The sequence below is a fragment of the Engystomops pustulosus genome, chromosome 11, assembly GCF_040894005.1.
Source record: "Engystomops pustulosus chromosome 11, aEngPut4.maternal, whole genome shotgun sequence".
Classification (NCBI taxonomy): domain Eukaryota; kingdom Metazoa; phylum Chordata; class Amphibia; order Anura; family Leptodactylidae; genus Engystomops; species Engystomops pustulosus.
The window spans coordinates 3,866,354-3,883,935 of NC_092421.1; the positions used below are offsets into that span (position 1 = coordinate 3,866,354).

A 17,582-nucleotide genomic window follows, 5' to 3' on the forward strand; every position below is an offset into this window, starting at 1 on the left:
CTGACAGGATCCACATAACAGATATAGTCAGAGATGAGACCTAAGCAGCCACTACTGACAGGACCACATAACAGATATAGTCAGAGATGAGACCTAAGCAGCCACTCCTGACAGGATCCACATAACAGATATAGTCAGAGATGAGACCTAAGCAGCCACTACTGACAGGATCCACATAACAGATATAGTCAGAGATGAGGCCTAAGCACCGGATACTGACAGGATCCACATAACAGATATAGTCAGAGATGAGACCTAAGCACCGGCTACTGACAGGATCCACATAACAGATATAGTCAGAGATGAGACCTAAGCACCGGCTACTGACAGGATCCACATAACAGATATAGTCAGAGATGAGACCTAAGCAGCCACTACTGACAGGATCCACATAACAGATATAGTCAGAGATGAGACCTAAGCAGCCACTACTGACAGGATCCACATAACAGATATAGTCAGAGATGAGGCCTAAGCACCGGCTACTGACAGGATCCACATAACAGATATAGTCAGAGATGAGACCTAAGCACCGGATACTGACAGGACCCACATAACAGATATAGTCAGAGATGAGACCTAAGCACCGGATACTGACAGGATCCACCTAACAGATATAGTCAGAGATGAGACCTAAGCAGCCACTACTGACAGGACCACATAACAGATATAGTCAGAGATGAGACCTAAGCACCGGCTACTGACAGGATCCACATAACAGATATAGTCAGAGATGAGACCTAAGCAGCCACTACTGACAGGACCACATAACAGATATAGTCAGAGATGAGACCTAAGCAGCCACTACTGACAGGATCCACATAACAGATATAGTCAGAGATGAGACCTAAGCAGCCACTACTGACAGGATCCACATAACAGATATAGTCAGAGATGAGGCCTAAGCACCGGCTACTGACAGGATCCACATAACAGATATAGTCAGAGATGAGACCTAAGCAGCCGCTACTGACAGGACCCACATAACAGATATAGTCAGAGATGAGACCTAAGCAGCCGCTACTGACAGGATCCACATAACAGATATAGTCAGAGATGAGACCTAAGCAGCCACTACTGACAGGATCCACATAACAGATATAGTCAGAGATGAGACCTAAGCACCGGATACTGACAGGATCACATAACAGATATAGTCAGAGATGAGACCTAAGCACCGGCTACTGACAGGATCCACATAACAGATATAGTCAGAGATGAGACCTAAGCAGCGGCTACTGACAGGCTCCACATAACAGATATAGTCAGAGATGAGACCTAAGCACCGGCTACTGACAGGATCCACATAACAGATATAGTCAGAGATGAGACCTAAGCACCGGCTACTGACGGAATCCACATAACATATATAGTCAGAGATGAGACCTAAGCACCGGCTACTGACAGGATCCACATAACAGATATAGTCAGAGATGAGACCTAAGCAGCCACTACTGACAGGTCCGCATAACAGATATAGTCAGAGATGAGACCTAAGCACCGGCTACTGACAGGATCCACATAACAGATATAGTCAGAGATGAGACCTAAGCAGCGGCTACTGACAGGACCACATAACAGATATAGTCAGAGATGAGACCTAAGCAGCCGCTACTGACAGGATCCACATAACAGATATAGTCAGAGATGAGACCTAAGCAGCCGCTACTGACAGGATTCACATAACAGATATAGTCAGAGATGAGACCTAAGCAGCCACTACTGACAGGATCCACATAACAGATATAGTCAGAGATGAGGCCTAAGCACCGGCTACTGACAGGATCCACATAACAGATATAGTCAGAGATGAGACCTAAGCACCGGCTACTGACAGGATCCACATAACAGATATAGTCAGAGATGAGACCTAAGCACCGGCTACTGACAGGATCCACATAACAGATATAGTCAGAGATGAGACCTAAGCAGCCACTACTGACAGGATCCACATAACAGATATAGTCAGAGATGAGACCTAAGCACCGGCTACTGACAGGATCCACATAACAGATATAGTCAGAGATGAGACCTAAGCAGCCGCTACTGACAGGATCCACATAACAGATATAGTCAGAGATGAGACCTAAGCACCGGCTACTGACAGGATCCACATAACAGATATAGTCAGAGATGAGACCTAAGCACCGGCTACTGACAGGATCCACATAACAGATATAGTCAGAGATGAGACCTAAGCACCGGCTACTGACGGAATCCACATAACAGATATAGTCAGAGATGAGACCTAAGCACCGGCTACTGACAGGATCCACATAACAGATATAGTCAGAGATGAGACCTAAGCAGCCACTACTGACAGGTCCGCATAACAGATATAGTCAGAGATAAGGCCTAAGCAGCGGCTACTGACAGGATCCACATAACAGATATAGTCAGAGATGAGACCTAAGCAGCGGCTACTGACAGGATCCACATAACAGATATAGTCAGAGATGAGGCCTAAGCACCGGCTACTGACAGGATCCACATAACAGATATAGTCAGAGATGAGGCCTAAGCAGCCACTACTGACAGGTCCGCATAACAGATATAGTCAGAGATGAGACCTAAGCACCGGCTACTGACAGGATCCACATAACAGATATAGTCAGAGATGAGACCTAAGCAGCCACTACTGACAGGATCCACATAACAGATATAGTCAGAGATGAGACCTAAGCACCGGCTACTGACAGGATCCACATAACAGATATAGTCAGAGATGAGGCCTAAGCAGCCACTACTGACAGGATCCACATAACAGATATAGTCAGAGATGAGACCTAAGCAGCCGCTACTGACAGGTCCACATAACAGATATAGTCAGAGATGAGACCTAAGCAGCCGCTACTGACAGGACCACATAACAGATATAGTCAGAGATGAGACCTAAGCACCGGCTACTGACAGGTCCACATAACAGATATAGTCAGAGATGAGACCTAAGCACCGGCTACTGACAGGTCCACATAACAGATATAGTCAGAGATGAGACCTAAGCACCGGCTACTGACAGGATCACATAACAGATATAGTCAGAGATGAGACCTAAGCAGCGGCTACTGACAGGTCCACATAACAGATATAGTCAGAGATGAGACCTAAGCACCGGCTACTGACAGGATCCACATAACAGATATAGTCAGAGATGAGACCTAAGCAGCCGCTACTGACAGGTCCACATAACAGATATAGTCAGAGATGAGACCTAAGCAGCCGCTACTGACAGGTCCACATAACAGATATAGTCAGAGATGAGACCTAAGCACCGGCTACTGACAGGATCCACATAACAGATATAGTCAGAGATGAGACCTAAGCAGCCACTACTGACAGGATCCACATCACAGATATAGTCAGAGATGAGACCTAAGCACCGGCTACTGACAGGATCCACATAACAGATATAGTCAGAGATGAGACCTAAGCACCGGCTACTGACAGGATCCACATAACAGATATAGTCAGAGATGAGACCTAAGCACCGGATACTGACAGGATCCACATAACAGATATAGTCAGAGATGAGACCTAAGCACCGGCTACTGACAGGATCCACATAACAGATATAGTCAGAGATGAGACCTAAGCACCGGCTACTGACAGGATCACATAACAGATATAGTCAGAGATGAGACCTAAGCACCGGCTACTGACGGAATCCACATAACAGATATAGTCAGAGATGAGACCTAAGCAGCGGCTACTGACAGGATCACATAACAGATATAGTCAGAGATGAGACCTAAGCAGCGGCTACTGACAGGATCACATAACAGATATAGTCAGAGATGAGACCTAAGCAGCGGCTACTGACAGGATCACATAACAGATATAGTCAGAGATGAGACCTAAGCACCGGATACTGACAGGATCACATAACAGATATAGTCAGAGATGAGACCTAAGCAGCGGCTACTGACAGGATCACATAACAGATATAGTCAGAGATGAGACCTAAGCAGCGGCTACTGACAGGATCCACATAACAGATATAGTCAGAGATGAGACCTAAGCAGCGGCTACTGACAGGATCACATAACAGATATAGTCAGAGATGAGACCTAAGCACCGGATACTGACAGGATCACATAACAGATATAGTCAGAGATGAGACCTAAGCACCGGATACTGACAGGACCCACATAACAGATATAGTCAGAGATGAGACCTAAGCACCGGATACTGACAGGATCCACCTAACAGATATAGTCAGAGATGAGACCTAAGCAGCCACTACTGACAGGACCACATAACAGATATAGTCAGAGATGAGACCTAAGCACCGGCTACTGACAGGATCCACATAACAGATATAGTCAGAGATGAGACCTAAGCACCGGCTACTGACAGGATCCACATAACAGATATAGTCAGAGATGAGACCTAAGCAGCCACTACTGACAGGACCACATAACAGATATAGTCAGAGATGAGACCTAAGCAGCCACTACTGACAGGATCCACATAACAGATATAGTCAGAGATGAGACCTAAGCAGCCACTACTGACAGGATCCACATAACAGATATAGTCAGAGATGAGGCCTAAGCACCGGCTACTGACAGGATCCACATAACAGATATAGTCAGAGATGAGACCTAAGCAGCCGCTACTGACAGGACCCACATAACAGATATAGTCAGAGATGAGACCTAAGCAGCCGCTACTGACAGGATCCACATAACAGATATAGTCAGAGATGAGACCTAAGCAGCCACTACTGACAGGATCCACATAACAGATATAGTCAGAGATGAGACCTAAGCACCGGATACTGACAGGATCACATAACAGATATAGTCAGAGATGAGACCTAAGCAGCCACTACTGACAGGATCCACATAACAGATATAGTCAGAGATGAGACCTAAGCACCGGCTACTGACGGAATCCACATAACATATATAGTCAGAGATGAGACCTAAGCACCGGCTACTGACAGGATCCACATAACAGATATAGTCAGAGATGAGACCTAAGCAGCCACTACTGACAGGATCCACATAACAGATATAGTCAGAGATGAGACCTAAGCACCGGCTACTGACAGGATCCACATAACAGATATAGTCAGAGATGAGACCTAAGCAGCGGCTACTGACAGGACCACATAACAGATATAGTCAGAGATGAGACCTAAGCAGCCGCTACTGACAGGATCCACATAACAGATATAGTCAGAGATGAGACCTAAGCACCGGCTACTGACAGGATCACATAACAGATATAGTCAGAGATGAGACCTAAGCACCGGCTACTGACAGGATCCACATAACAGATATAGTCAGAGATGAGACCTAAGCAGCCACTACTGACAGGATCCACATAACAGATATAGTCAGAGATGAGACCTAAGCAGCCGCTACTGACAGGATTCACATAACAGATATAGTCAGAGATGAGACCTAAGCAGCCACTACTGACAGGATCCACATAACAGATATAGTCAGAGATGAGGCCTAAGCACCGGCTACTGACAGGATCCACATAACAGATATAGTCAGAGATGAGACCTAAGCACCGGCTACTGACAGGATCCACATAACAGATATAGTCAGAGATGAGACCTAAGCACCGGCTACTGACAGGATCCACATAACAGATATAGTCAGAGATGAGACCTAAGCAGCCACTACTGACAGGATCCACATAACAGATATAGTCAGAGATGAGACCTAAGCACCGGCTACTGACAGGATCCACATAACAGATATAGTCAGAGATGAGACCTAAGCAGCCGCTACTGACAGGATCCACATAACAGATATAGTCAGAGATGAGACCTAAGCACCGGCTACTGACAGGATCCACATAACAGATATAGTCAGAGATGAGACCTAAGCACCGGCTACTGACAGGATCCACATAACAGATATAGTCAGAGATGAGACCTAAGCACCGGCTACTGACGGAATCCACATAACAGATATAGTCAGAGATGAGACCTAAGCACCGGCTACTGACAGGATCCACATAACAGATATAGTCAGAGATGAGACCTAAGCAGCCACTACTGACAGGTCCGCATAACAGATATAGTCAGAGATAAGGCCTAAGCAGCGGCTACTGACAGGATCCACATAACAGATATAGTCAGAGATGAGACCTAAGCAGCGGCTACTGACAGGATCCACATAACAGATATAGTCAGAGATGAGGCCTAAGCACCGGCTACTGACAGGATCCACATAACAGATATAGTCAGAGATGAGACCTAAGCACCGGCTACTGACAGGATCCACATAACAGATATAGTCAGAGATGAGACCTAAGCAGCCACTACTGACAGGATCCACATAACAGATATAGTCAGAGATGAGACCTAAGCACCGGCTACTGACAGGATCCACATAACAGATATAGTCAGAGATGAGGCCTAAGCAGCCACTACTGACAGGATCCACATAACAGATATAGTCAGAGATGAGACCTAAGCAGCCGCTACTGACAGGTCCACATAACAGATATAGTCAGAGATGAGACCTAAGCAGCCGCTACTGACAGGACCACATAACAGATATAGTCAGAGATGAGACCTAAGCACCGGCTACTGACAGGTCCACATAACAGATATAGTCAGAGATGAGACCTAAGCACCGGCTACTGACAGGTCCACATAACAGATATAGTCAGAGATGAGACCTAAGCACCGGCTACTGACAGGATCACATAACAGATATAGTCAGAGATGAGACCTAAGCAGCGGCTACTGACAGGTCCACATAACAGATATAGTCAGAGATGAGACCTAAGCACCGGCTACTGACAGGATCCACATAACAGATATAGTCAGAGATGAGACCTAAGCAGCCGCTACTGACAGGTCCACATAACAGATATAGTCAGAGATGAGACCTAAGCACCGGCTACTGACAGGATCCACATAACAGATATAGTCAGAGATGAGACCTAAGCAGCCACTACTGACAGGATCCACATTACAGATATAGTCAGAGATGAGACCTAAGCACCGGCTACTGACAGGATCCACATAACAGATATAGTCAGAGATGAGACCTAAGCACCGGCTACTGACAGGATCCACATAACAGATATAGTCAGAGATGAGGCCTAAGCACCGGATACTGACAGGATCACATAACAGATATAGTCAGAGATGAGACCTAAGCAGCCACTACTGACAGGATCCACATAACAGATATAGTCAGAGATGAGACCTAAGCAGCGGCTACTGACAGGATCCACATAACAGATATAGTCAGAGATGAGACCTAAGCAGCGGCTACTGACAGGATCACATAACAGATATAGTCAGAGATGAGACCTAAGCACCGGATACTGACAGGATCCACATAACAGATATAGTCAGAGATGAGACCTAAGCACCGGCTACTGACAGGATCCACATAACAGATATAGTCAGAGATGAGACCTAAGCACCGGCTACTGACAGGATCACATAACAGATATAGTCAGAGATGAGACCTAAGCACCGGCTACTGACGGAATCCACATAACAGATATAGTCAGAGATGAGACCTAAGCAGCGGCTACTGACAGGATCACATAACAGATATAGTCAGAGATGAGACCTAAGCAGCGGCTACTGACAGGATCACATAACAGATATAGTCAGAGATGAGACCTAAGCAGCGGCTACTGACAGGATCACATAACAGATATAGTCAGAGATGAGACCTAAGCACCGGATACTGACAGGATCACATAACAGATATAGTCAGAGATGAGACCTAAGCAGCGGCTACTGACAGGATCACATAACAGATATAGTCAGAGATGAGACCTAAGCACCGGCTACTGACAGGATCACATAACAGATATAGTCAGAGATGAGACCTAAGCACCGGCTACTGACAGGTCCACATAACAGATATAGTCAGAGATGAGACCTAAGCACCGGCTACTGACAGGATCACATAACAGATATAGTCAGAGATGAGACCTAAGCACCGGCTACTGACAGGATCACATAACAGATATAGTCAGAGATGAGACCTAAGCAGCGGCTACTGACAGGATCACATAACAGATATAGTCAGAGATGAGACCTAAGCAGCGGCTACTGACAGGATCCACATAACAGATATAGTCAGAGATGAGACCTAAGCAGCGGCTACTGACAGGATCACATAACAGATATAGTCAGAGATGAGACCTAAGCACCGGATACTGACAGGATCACATAACAGATATAGTCAGAGATGAGACCTAAGCAGCCACTACTGACAGGATCCACATAACAGATATAGTCAGAGATGAGGCCTAAGCACCGGCTACTGACAGGATCCACATAACAGATATAGTCAGAGATGAGACCTAAGCACCGGCTACTGACAGGATCCACATAACAGATATAGTCAGAGATGAGGCCTAAGCACCGGCTACTGACAGGATCCACATAACAGATATAGTCAGAGATGAGGCCTAAGCACCGGCTACTGACAGGATCCACATAACAGATATAGTCAGAGATGAGACCTAAGCACCGGCTACTGACGGAATCCACATAACAGATATAGTCAGAGATGAGGCCTAAGCACCGGCTAATGACAGGATCCACATAACAGATATAGTCAGAGATGAGACCTAAGCACCGGCTACTGACAGGATCCACATAACAGATATAGTCAGAGATGAGACCTAAGCAGCCGCTACTGACAGGTCCACATAACAGATATAGTCAGAGATGAGACCTAAGCACCGGCTACTGACAGGTCCACATAACAGATATAGTCAGAGATGAGACCTAAGCACCGGCTACTGACAGGATCCACATAACAGATATAGTCAGAGATGAGACCTAAGCACCGGCTACTGACAGGTCCACATAACAGATATAGTCAGAGATGAGACCTAAGCACCGGCTACTGACAGGTCCACATAACAGATATAGTCAGAGATGAGACCTAAGCACCGGCTACTGACAGGATCACATAACAGATATAGTCAGAGATGAGACCTAAGCACCGGCTACTGACAGGTCCACATAACAGATATAGTCAGAGATAAGGCCTAAGCACCGGCTACTGACAGGATCCACATAACAGATATAGTCAGAGATGAGACCTAAGCACCGGCTACTGACAGGATCCACATAACAGATATAGTCAGAGATGAGACCTAAGCAGCCGCTACTGACAGGATCCACATAACAGATATAGTCAGAGATGAGACCTAAGCAACCGCTACTGACAGGATCCACATAACAGATATAGTCAGAGATGAGACCTAAGCAGCCACTACTGACAGGATCACATAACAGATATAGTCAGAGATGAGGCCTAAGCACCGGCTACTGACAGGATCCACATAACAGATATAGTCAGAGATGAGACCTAAGCACCGGCTACTGACAGGATCCACATAACAGATATAGTCAGAGATGAGGCCTAAGCACCGGCTACTGACAGGATCCACATAACAGATATAGTCAGAGATGAGACCTAAGCACCGGCTACTGACAGGATCCATATAACAGATATAGTCAGAGATGAGGCCTAAGCAGCCACTACTGACAGGATCCACATAACAGATATAGTCAGAGATGAGACCTAAGCAGCGGCTACTGACAGGATCCACATAACAGATATAGTCAGAGATGAGACCTAAGCAGCGGCTACTGACAGGATCCACATAACAGATATAGTCAGAGATGAGACCTAAGCACCGGATACTGACAGGATCCACATAACAGATATAGTCAGAAATGAGACAGACAATGCACTTACATGCACCAGGAAGAAGCAGGTGAACCCCGGGGACCTGAGCGGGGAAGCCACACATGCAGGATATCGGGCGCAGGATCTTAGTGACTCCCCGCACAGCGCATTATACACGGACAATGCACTTACATGCACCAGGAAGAAGAAGGTGAACCCTGGGGACCTGAGCGGGGAAGTGAAACATGCAGGATATCGGGCGCAGGATCTTAGTGACTCCCCGCACAGCGCAATATACACGGACAATGCACTTACATGCACCAGGAAGAAGGTGAACTCCAGGGACCTGAGCGGGGAAGTGACACATGCAGGATATCGGACACATGATCTTAGTGAATTGCGACAAAGTTCATTATCGGGAATCGCGCCAGGGACGGGAAAGTAAATGTGCCCCATATTCTCCACTGACAGGGGCATTCCAGTGCACAGTCGAACCGTGTGGCACATTTAACAATCAGTATCCGACAGAATTGTGTTGCACACCCTATGTTTTGTTACACCAAAAAAAGTTGATGTTTGTCATCAGGTCAGAGTAGGGTTATCTTTCTAAGGTGAATGACCGGGATGACCTTACGGAGATTGCCAATTAAGGGCACCGTGTCGGCATGTGGAGTGTTATAGCCATGGATGCTCCACTAGGGGATTCTGGGAAAATATGCAAAGTTTTCCAGGATGCCTATTTTAGCTACATTGAAAGTGTATGACCAACTTTAGTAAAGGGCATATTAAGGGATAATTCACATTTAAGGGGGGGGGGGGGGGGGGATTTGCAGTGAACCCAGCGCATAAATCTCAACTAATCTTACAGTAACAGGACCTTATTAATCTCTGTGATAATCTGAACCCCTTTCACGTTATTAATGGTAACCTGTAAACTTGAGCATATTGAGCAGAGGATATGATACCTATTTTGTATCCATAGGCCAGTGATGGCAAACCTTTTAAAGACAGGGTGCCCAAACTATATCCAAAATCCACTGTGAAGTGCCAACATTGCATTTTAAGCATTAACTTATTACTGACTGTTATTGAACATCTTTCAATCGTATCAGCCCCCTAGAGGCCACCAATACAGTTGAAAGAAGGAGGGCACGTTCAGACTATCATTGCAGCTTCTCTAAAGGGTCTGTACAAGACCCGCAGATCCGAACAGCCAATGAAGTGTCACTTTAAAATAGCAGCATCTTTTAAGTTGCCTGGGACTGCAGGAAGATTTGGTGAATTTGGTCCCGTTTGGTGAACTCTGTGCTGGGGTCAATGGCCTGAGTGCCCACAAAAAGGGTTCTGGCACCCGTGCCACAGGTTCGCCGCCACTGCCATAGGCCATTGTGTCCATCATGCTTTGGCTTCTTTCATGTTCTCCCATTGCGCTGAATGTTTTCTGTTCATTATTATGACCACATCTCTTGTAAAACTACAGGGGGAGATCAATTACACAACTAACAAACTATGTTAATGTTGCAGTACATCAGATCCTATAATAAATCTCATCCATATGAATGATGTAAGATGGGATCTGTGTATATGTGCAGCTGGAAAGCGTCCTTCATCAGGGATAGACACAAGGTACAAATCAGTATGGTATGTGTGTTCTGATACTAGGCCACCAATTGAGAAATTTGACAGACCCACAGCAAGTTCTGGAAAAAAAACAAAAAAACCAAGCAGGATAAAGGAATATATATCATGGACCTACTTGTTCAGGACCAGACTCTGGACACAGCTGGAATGGGAAGGAAGGAAAGTGAAATGCAAGTGTATTACATAATGAGACAGAACTGATAATACACTGACTCAAAGGACAAAAATGCAGTAATGAACAGAAATGCCAAAATCTGCGAAAGGAAACAGTGGATGGAACAACATATGTTTAAGTTTTCTCTACCCACCAGAGGATACAATAGGGAATAGTCAGAAAATACTGCAGTGTTCTGTGAATACACGCATGCATGATGTGGCGCTCGTGCGGTCTTAGTTTTGTTTGTTTTACATAAATAAATTGGAAAGAATTCGACGTATGTGGGCAATAAGAGCTTGACCTAAATTTAGATTGTAATAGCGTGGACAGAACATTTTAAGCAAAAACATGATAAATATTTTTATTTAAAATGTTCAGTCAAAACTATTAAAATCTAACAACCTAAATTTTGCATCTTCTAGTTCTGGGAGTCTAGTGAGAGCACAATAACTTACGGTGCCTACACAACACTGGGAGTGCTACCTCATCAAAGTACAATCTTTATATAAAAAAACACCCCCTACAGTCCAGCTACAATCCTGAAATATAAGTGCATAAGTGTCCTGCTGCGAGGTATGCTTACCCAGCTTTCTAGAGCCAACTGCCTGCAGTTCTCCTTGGTCAAAACTACTGACAGATTCCCATTAAACTTTGAAAAGATAATAATAATCCCTTTATTTATATAGCACCTACAGGTTACGCAGACTACACAGAGCTTTCCAAATCAGTGCCTGTCCCCATGGGGCTCACAATCTAATCTCCTATCAGTATGTTTTGGACTGTGGGAGGAAACCGGAGGACCCGGAGGAAACTCACGCAAACACGGAGAGAACATACAAACTCTTTGCAGATGTTGACCTAGGTGGGACTTGAACCCAGGACCCCAGCGCTGCAAGGCTTTAGAGCTAACCAAAAGATGAGATTTTGCATACAAAAGTTTGCATCAGATCACAGAGAAGAAACTATTAAGCGCTGATAAAAACGAAACTGTTATAACATAAATTGGAATTTATCCCAGGAAGCATAAGGTCCTAAAAGCCTCCCTGACTTTGAGTTGTAATATCTTGGGGTGAAATAGAAATTGCCAAATGGATATCAGATATAAAAAAGACATAGAATTGTCAGAACTAGATTATAACAGGATGAGAAAGAAACCTCATAATAGCCATTGTATGTGCCAGTACACGGTGTACACGAGGCTCCATCACCCATCACTACTCGAAATCTACTACCCGGCACAGGCACAACTGGTGAAATAAACATCACTGTTTTCTACGGAGTAATGTATGTGTATATACTGTGTGTGATTGTAACTCACATGTGTGAGTATACAAATAAGTGGGAAGAAGGGCCCCATTCAGAAGTCTGCTATGGGGCCTCGCCTTTTCTAGTGACGCCCCTGCGTTATTATGTTGTTGCATAATTAAAAGACTTTCCGAGGAGGACACGGCCACCATGAAATCACCCCCCCCCCATCCAATAATTTCGAGATCATTATTTTTTATCAGTTATAGGTTCAAGTTAAAACTTTGGACGTATTTTATTGGCAATTATGTTTGTCATGCAAAGAGCCTGGAGCCATTATCTTTCTAGATGATCGGTTATCAGTCCAACCACTGAGACCCCCATCAATCACAAACATGGAGGTTCTGTGGCATGGACCCTCAGTGATCCATTAAAAAGTCTGTGGACTGATGGAGATGGCATATACAGGCAGTCCCAGGGTTACATACAGGATAGGTTTCAAAGGTTTGTTCTTAAGTTGAATTGTATGTAGGTCGAAATTGTATATTTTATAATTGTAGTTGCGGTGACAATTGGAGTTTCAAAAGTTTTTGCTGTAATTGGACCAAGGATTATGAATAAATCTTCATTACAGACACCTTACAGCCGATCATTGCAGTCTGGGACCATAGTAACATCCAGAGAGGTCACCAGAGGTCACAGGGGGCAGAGGGGTCCGTCTGTAACTAGGGGTCATCTGTAAATAGGGGACCACCTGTATTTGTCAGTTATACACTGGTAAGTGAAAAGACCCCCTCACTTATCACACCTCAGCACACTGTAATACAGGCGGTCTCCAACTTAAGAACATTCGACTTACAGACAATTGGCAGTTACAAACGGACCTCTGGATGTTGGTAATTTACTGTACTTTAGCCCTAAGCCACAACAGCTGTAACAGATATCACAGGCGTCTGTAATGAAGCTTTATGTTACTCCTGGTTCTTATGACAACCCATTGTCACAGACACCAAAAAAAATTTGGCTGAGGTTACAGTGATAAAGTATACAGTTCCGACTTACATACTTATTCAACTTAAGAACAAACCTGCAGAACCTATCCTGTACGTAACCCGGGGACTGGCTGTACAACTTAAATTCTTCTTGCGATACATGCAAACAATTTTATTAGGGGAAGACAGATAAGTTGTATAATTTTTTTCCAATTACAGCAATGTTTGTGGTGGCAAAATCATTTCCGATCAATAAAAACACGGTCCTATCAGAGATTTCTTAACTAGCATGTTATATATGTTTATAATCTAGTCTTTTACATTGAATAAGAATGCTGGTCATATTGTAGTAGGACAATACATCTGCAGTTCCTTTGTTATTCTTCTAGAAAAACTTTGTTTTGTATTTAGTGAAAGTGGACACTGTCAGATCTGATTACACAGGGTCCATGGTGGCAGATGGGCTCTGCTGACTAGGATTATTATAATATATCTACAGGAGAAGAAACAGAAGAACTACAAATTATTCTTAAAGCTTTAAAATTGTAATATTCTGGGAAGTACAACTAATTTTTCAATAACATATGACAAAGGATGTGGAGTTTATTTGAAGACTGCCCAGAGGGACATTCACAGAAGCAGGGCTTAAAGGAACACTCCAGTCAAAGCCAATTCAATGAATAATCCCTAGTGCTGGGCCTGGGTCATACTCCTCCCTTCGTGCCCTACGCAAGGTATCATTTAATAAATCAGCTGATAAACCAGGGACACTTACTTATAGATCGAGGCACCATGACTGCGCCAATCTTCTTATATTTGTTATCCGTGGCCACTTTACTTCTAAAATCAACTTTCAAACTTATGATAATGAACCTAAAGGGCTCCTGTGTTACCAGAGCCCCTCCGTTCTACAGATTCACAGGCTGTTACACAGTGCATGCGCACTTCACCTCACCCACTATGTGCTGTAACCTCCTTTACTGCAGTGAGATTACATCAGGCAGAGGGAGAGTGGGGAATGACTGAGGAAGCAGAGGGGAATGGTGAGACACTGTAACTGCCTATGAAACTGCAGCACAAAGGGGCTCTGGTAACACCTCCAGGGGCCCTTCTACCTCATTAGTATAGTTTTACAAGTTGATTTTAGAAGGAAGGAGCCACGGTGCCTGGATTTATCAGTAAGTGTCCTTGGTTTATCATACTTGATGGTAGATTTCTTTTATATGTATCACTATTGGCTTGTATGCAAACTTTTCTCCTCTCCACAATTAATGAATCTCCTTTGTACTTACACCAACACATGACTTATCTTGGATTGTATGCTACAATCTACAAATATGAACACAATGCTAACAATAATAATTGCATAGAGATGAGGATGACTATTACAAGGCACAATGTATGGTAAGAAGCATTAAGGGATTTACCTAAATAGCACGGCTACGACAAATACAGCGATGTGAAGCAAGCAGGCGACTACTGCCCCCAAGGGAGGAAGGAGAGGGTCTGGATACAGAGGGGCACCGAGGGCTCGCTCCCTGCCCATGTCTCCCAAGGGTAAACAGCGGACTAGAGATTTTCCAACCTGTTCCAGAAGGGATCAGAATCTTCCTCTCGCTCAGGGACCAGGGCAGGATCTCTGCTGCGAAAAATCTTGGAGTGAATGAATTGAGCTGCAAAATACATAATTTGATTTCTAGTCTTCTCTTTCCAGGTACTACACCAAGTTGTGGTGTCGCCCCACTGCTAGTGGGGTTTTTAGCTGGAGGCCTCTGTTTTTTTGCCCTTCTTTCAAGTTCAGATTGGAGGACACTGGCAAAACGCAGGGGGAGTCTTGGCTGCTTCTATATATAGTGCTAACTACGCATGCCAACCTGTCCCTGCCAATATCCCTCACACCTCGGATTAGACTCTACTTTGAAGATGGAGAAATTGGCTAAGTCCCTTAGAGGCTTAACTACTATCTCTCCGCTACATCACTGCCCCAGTTCATTGTATTGTCAGGTTTAATCTCTTTGGTGGTTGGGGAGAGGGGGGGGGGGGGGGGGAGAAGCTTTAAACATAGTTATTCCAAAACTTATATCTGCTAGAGCAAGGAAGCGCGACCTTTGTTGGTCTGAGGGCCACGTGGCCATCCTGCTCAAATACCACAGCAATAAATACGACCCAAGCAACCAAATAGAAACCCAAGACCAGTCAATAAATAATAATACAGACCCAGTCACAGACAATAAATAATAGAGAAACCAGAGCAATAATAATAATATTAATAATGGAGATCCAGAAGAGGAGACTATTCATTCTGCAATCCTTGAACAAACAATGATAATAATGGAATAATCCCGAAAAAAAAGATATTGGGGCTCATTTACTTATCTGTCCGTGGAGATCCCAAATTGTCGTCGGACAATGCACTATGCCGTATCCACATAGATTGTGTGCCCGATATCCTGCATGTGTCACTTCCCCGCTCAGGTTCCTGGAGTTCACCTTCTTCTTCTTCCTGGTGCATGTAAGTGCATTGTCCGTGTATAATGCGCTGTGCAGGGAGTCACTAAGATCGTGCACCCGATATCCTGCATGTGTCGCTTCCCCGCTCAGGTCCCCGGAGTTCACCTTCTTCTTCCTGGTGCATGTAAGTGCATTGTCCGTGTATAATGCGCTGTGCGGGGAGTCACTAAGATCGTGCGCCCGATATCCTGCATGTGTCGCTTCCCTGCTCAGGTCCCCGGAGTTCACCTTCTTCTTCCTGGTGCATGTAAGTGCATTGTACGTGTATAATGTGCTGTGCGGGGAGTCACTAAGATCCTGCACCCGATATCCTGCATGTGTCGCTTCCCCGCTCAGGTCCCTGGAGTTCACCTTCTTCTTCCTGGTGCATGTAAGTGCATTGTCCGTGTATAATGCGCTGTGTGGGGAGTCACTAAGATCCTGCATCCGATATCCTGCATGTGCCGCTTCCCCGCTCAGGTCCCTGGAGTTCACCTTCTTCTTCCTGGTGCATGTAAGTGAATTGTCCGTGTATAATGCGCTGTGCGAGAAGTCACTAAGATCGTGCACCCGATATCCTGCATGTGTCGCTTCCCCGCTCAGGTCCCCAGAGTTCACCCTCTTCTTCCTGGTGCATGTAAGTGCATTGTCTGTGTATAATGCGCTGTGCGGGGAGTCACTAAGATCGTGCCCCGATATCATGCATGTGTCACTTCCCCGCTCAGGTCCCCGGAGTTCACCTTCTTCTTCCTGGTGGATGTAAGTGCATTGTCCGTGTATAATGCGCTGTGCGGGGAGTCACTAAGATCGTGCGCCCGATATCGAGCATGTGTCGCTTCCCCGCTCAGGTCCCCGGAGTTCACCTTCTTCTTCCTGGTGCATGTAAGTGCATTGTCTATGTATAATGTGCTGTGCGGGGAGTCACTAAGATCCTGCCCCCGATATCCTGCATGTGTCGCTTCCCCGCTCAGGTCCCCGGAGTTCACCTTCTTCTTCCTGGTGCATGTAAGTGCATTGTCCGTGTATAATGCGCTGTGCAGGGAGTCACTAAAATCCTGCGCCCGATATCCTGCATGTGTCGCTTCCCCGCTCATGTCCCCGGAGTTCACTTTCTTCTTCCTGGTGCATGTAAGTGCATTGATTGCGACACCATGAACAGTCCAACAGAAATGCGATCCGTGGACCCTTAGTAAATAAGCCCCAATAACTTGAGAGACCTGCAGAACACATAATAAAGATACTGGAGACCCTAGATCAAAAAGCTAAAACTGGAGACTCAGAGCAGGCAAATATTAAAGAGGGTTGTGCATCCCTGTGCTAAAGGAACTACATGACGTAGCCAGCAGTAGAAGTGTCACATCATTATACAGGCCGTCAGTCATGTGTATAGGAGTATCTCATACACACAGG

At 45.2% G+C, this 17,582-nt stretch overlaps 1 protein-coding gene across 4 annotated transcripts in view; it reads right to left on the reverse strand.

Annotated features, from left to right (window-relative positions):
* LOC140106502 (L-threonine ammonia-lyase-like) overlaps positions 1-15,555 on the reverse strand; it is a 65,873-nt gene extending 50,318 nt beyond the window's left edge. The window contains exons 1-2 of one of the 4 annotated variants that reach the window (XM_072130973.1): positions 15,110-15,555; positions 11,404-11,430 (exon numbers count right to left, since the gene is read on the reverse strand). In XM_072130973.1, the coding sequence (XP_071987074.1) occupies positions 11,404-11,430; positions 15,110-15,228 (146 nt within the window). In that variant the 5' untranslated portion in view covers positions 15,229-15,555. The remainder of the gene's footprint in view (positions 1-11,403; positions 11,431-15,109) is intronic. The other 3 variants (XM_072130974.1, XM_072130975.1, XM_072130976.1) reach the window with 3 other exon arrangements.
* Positions 15,556-17,582: the final 2,027 nt, after the last annotated feature.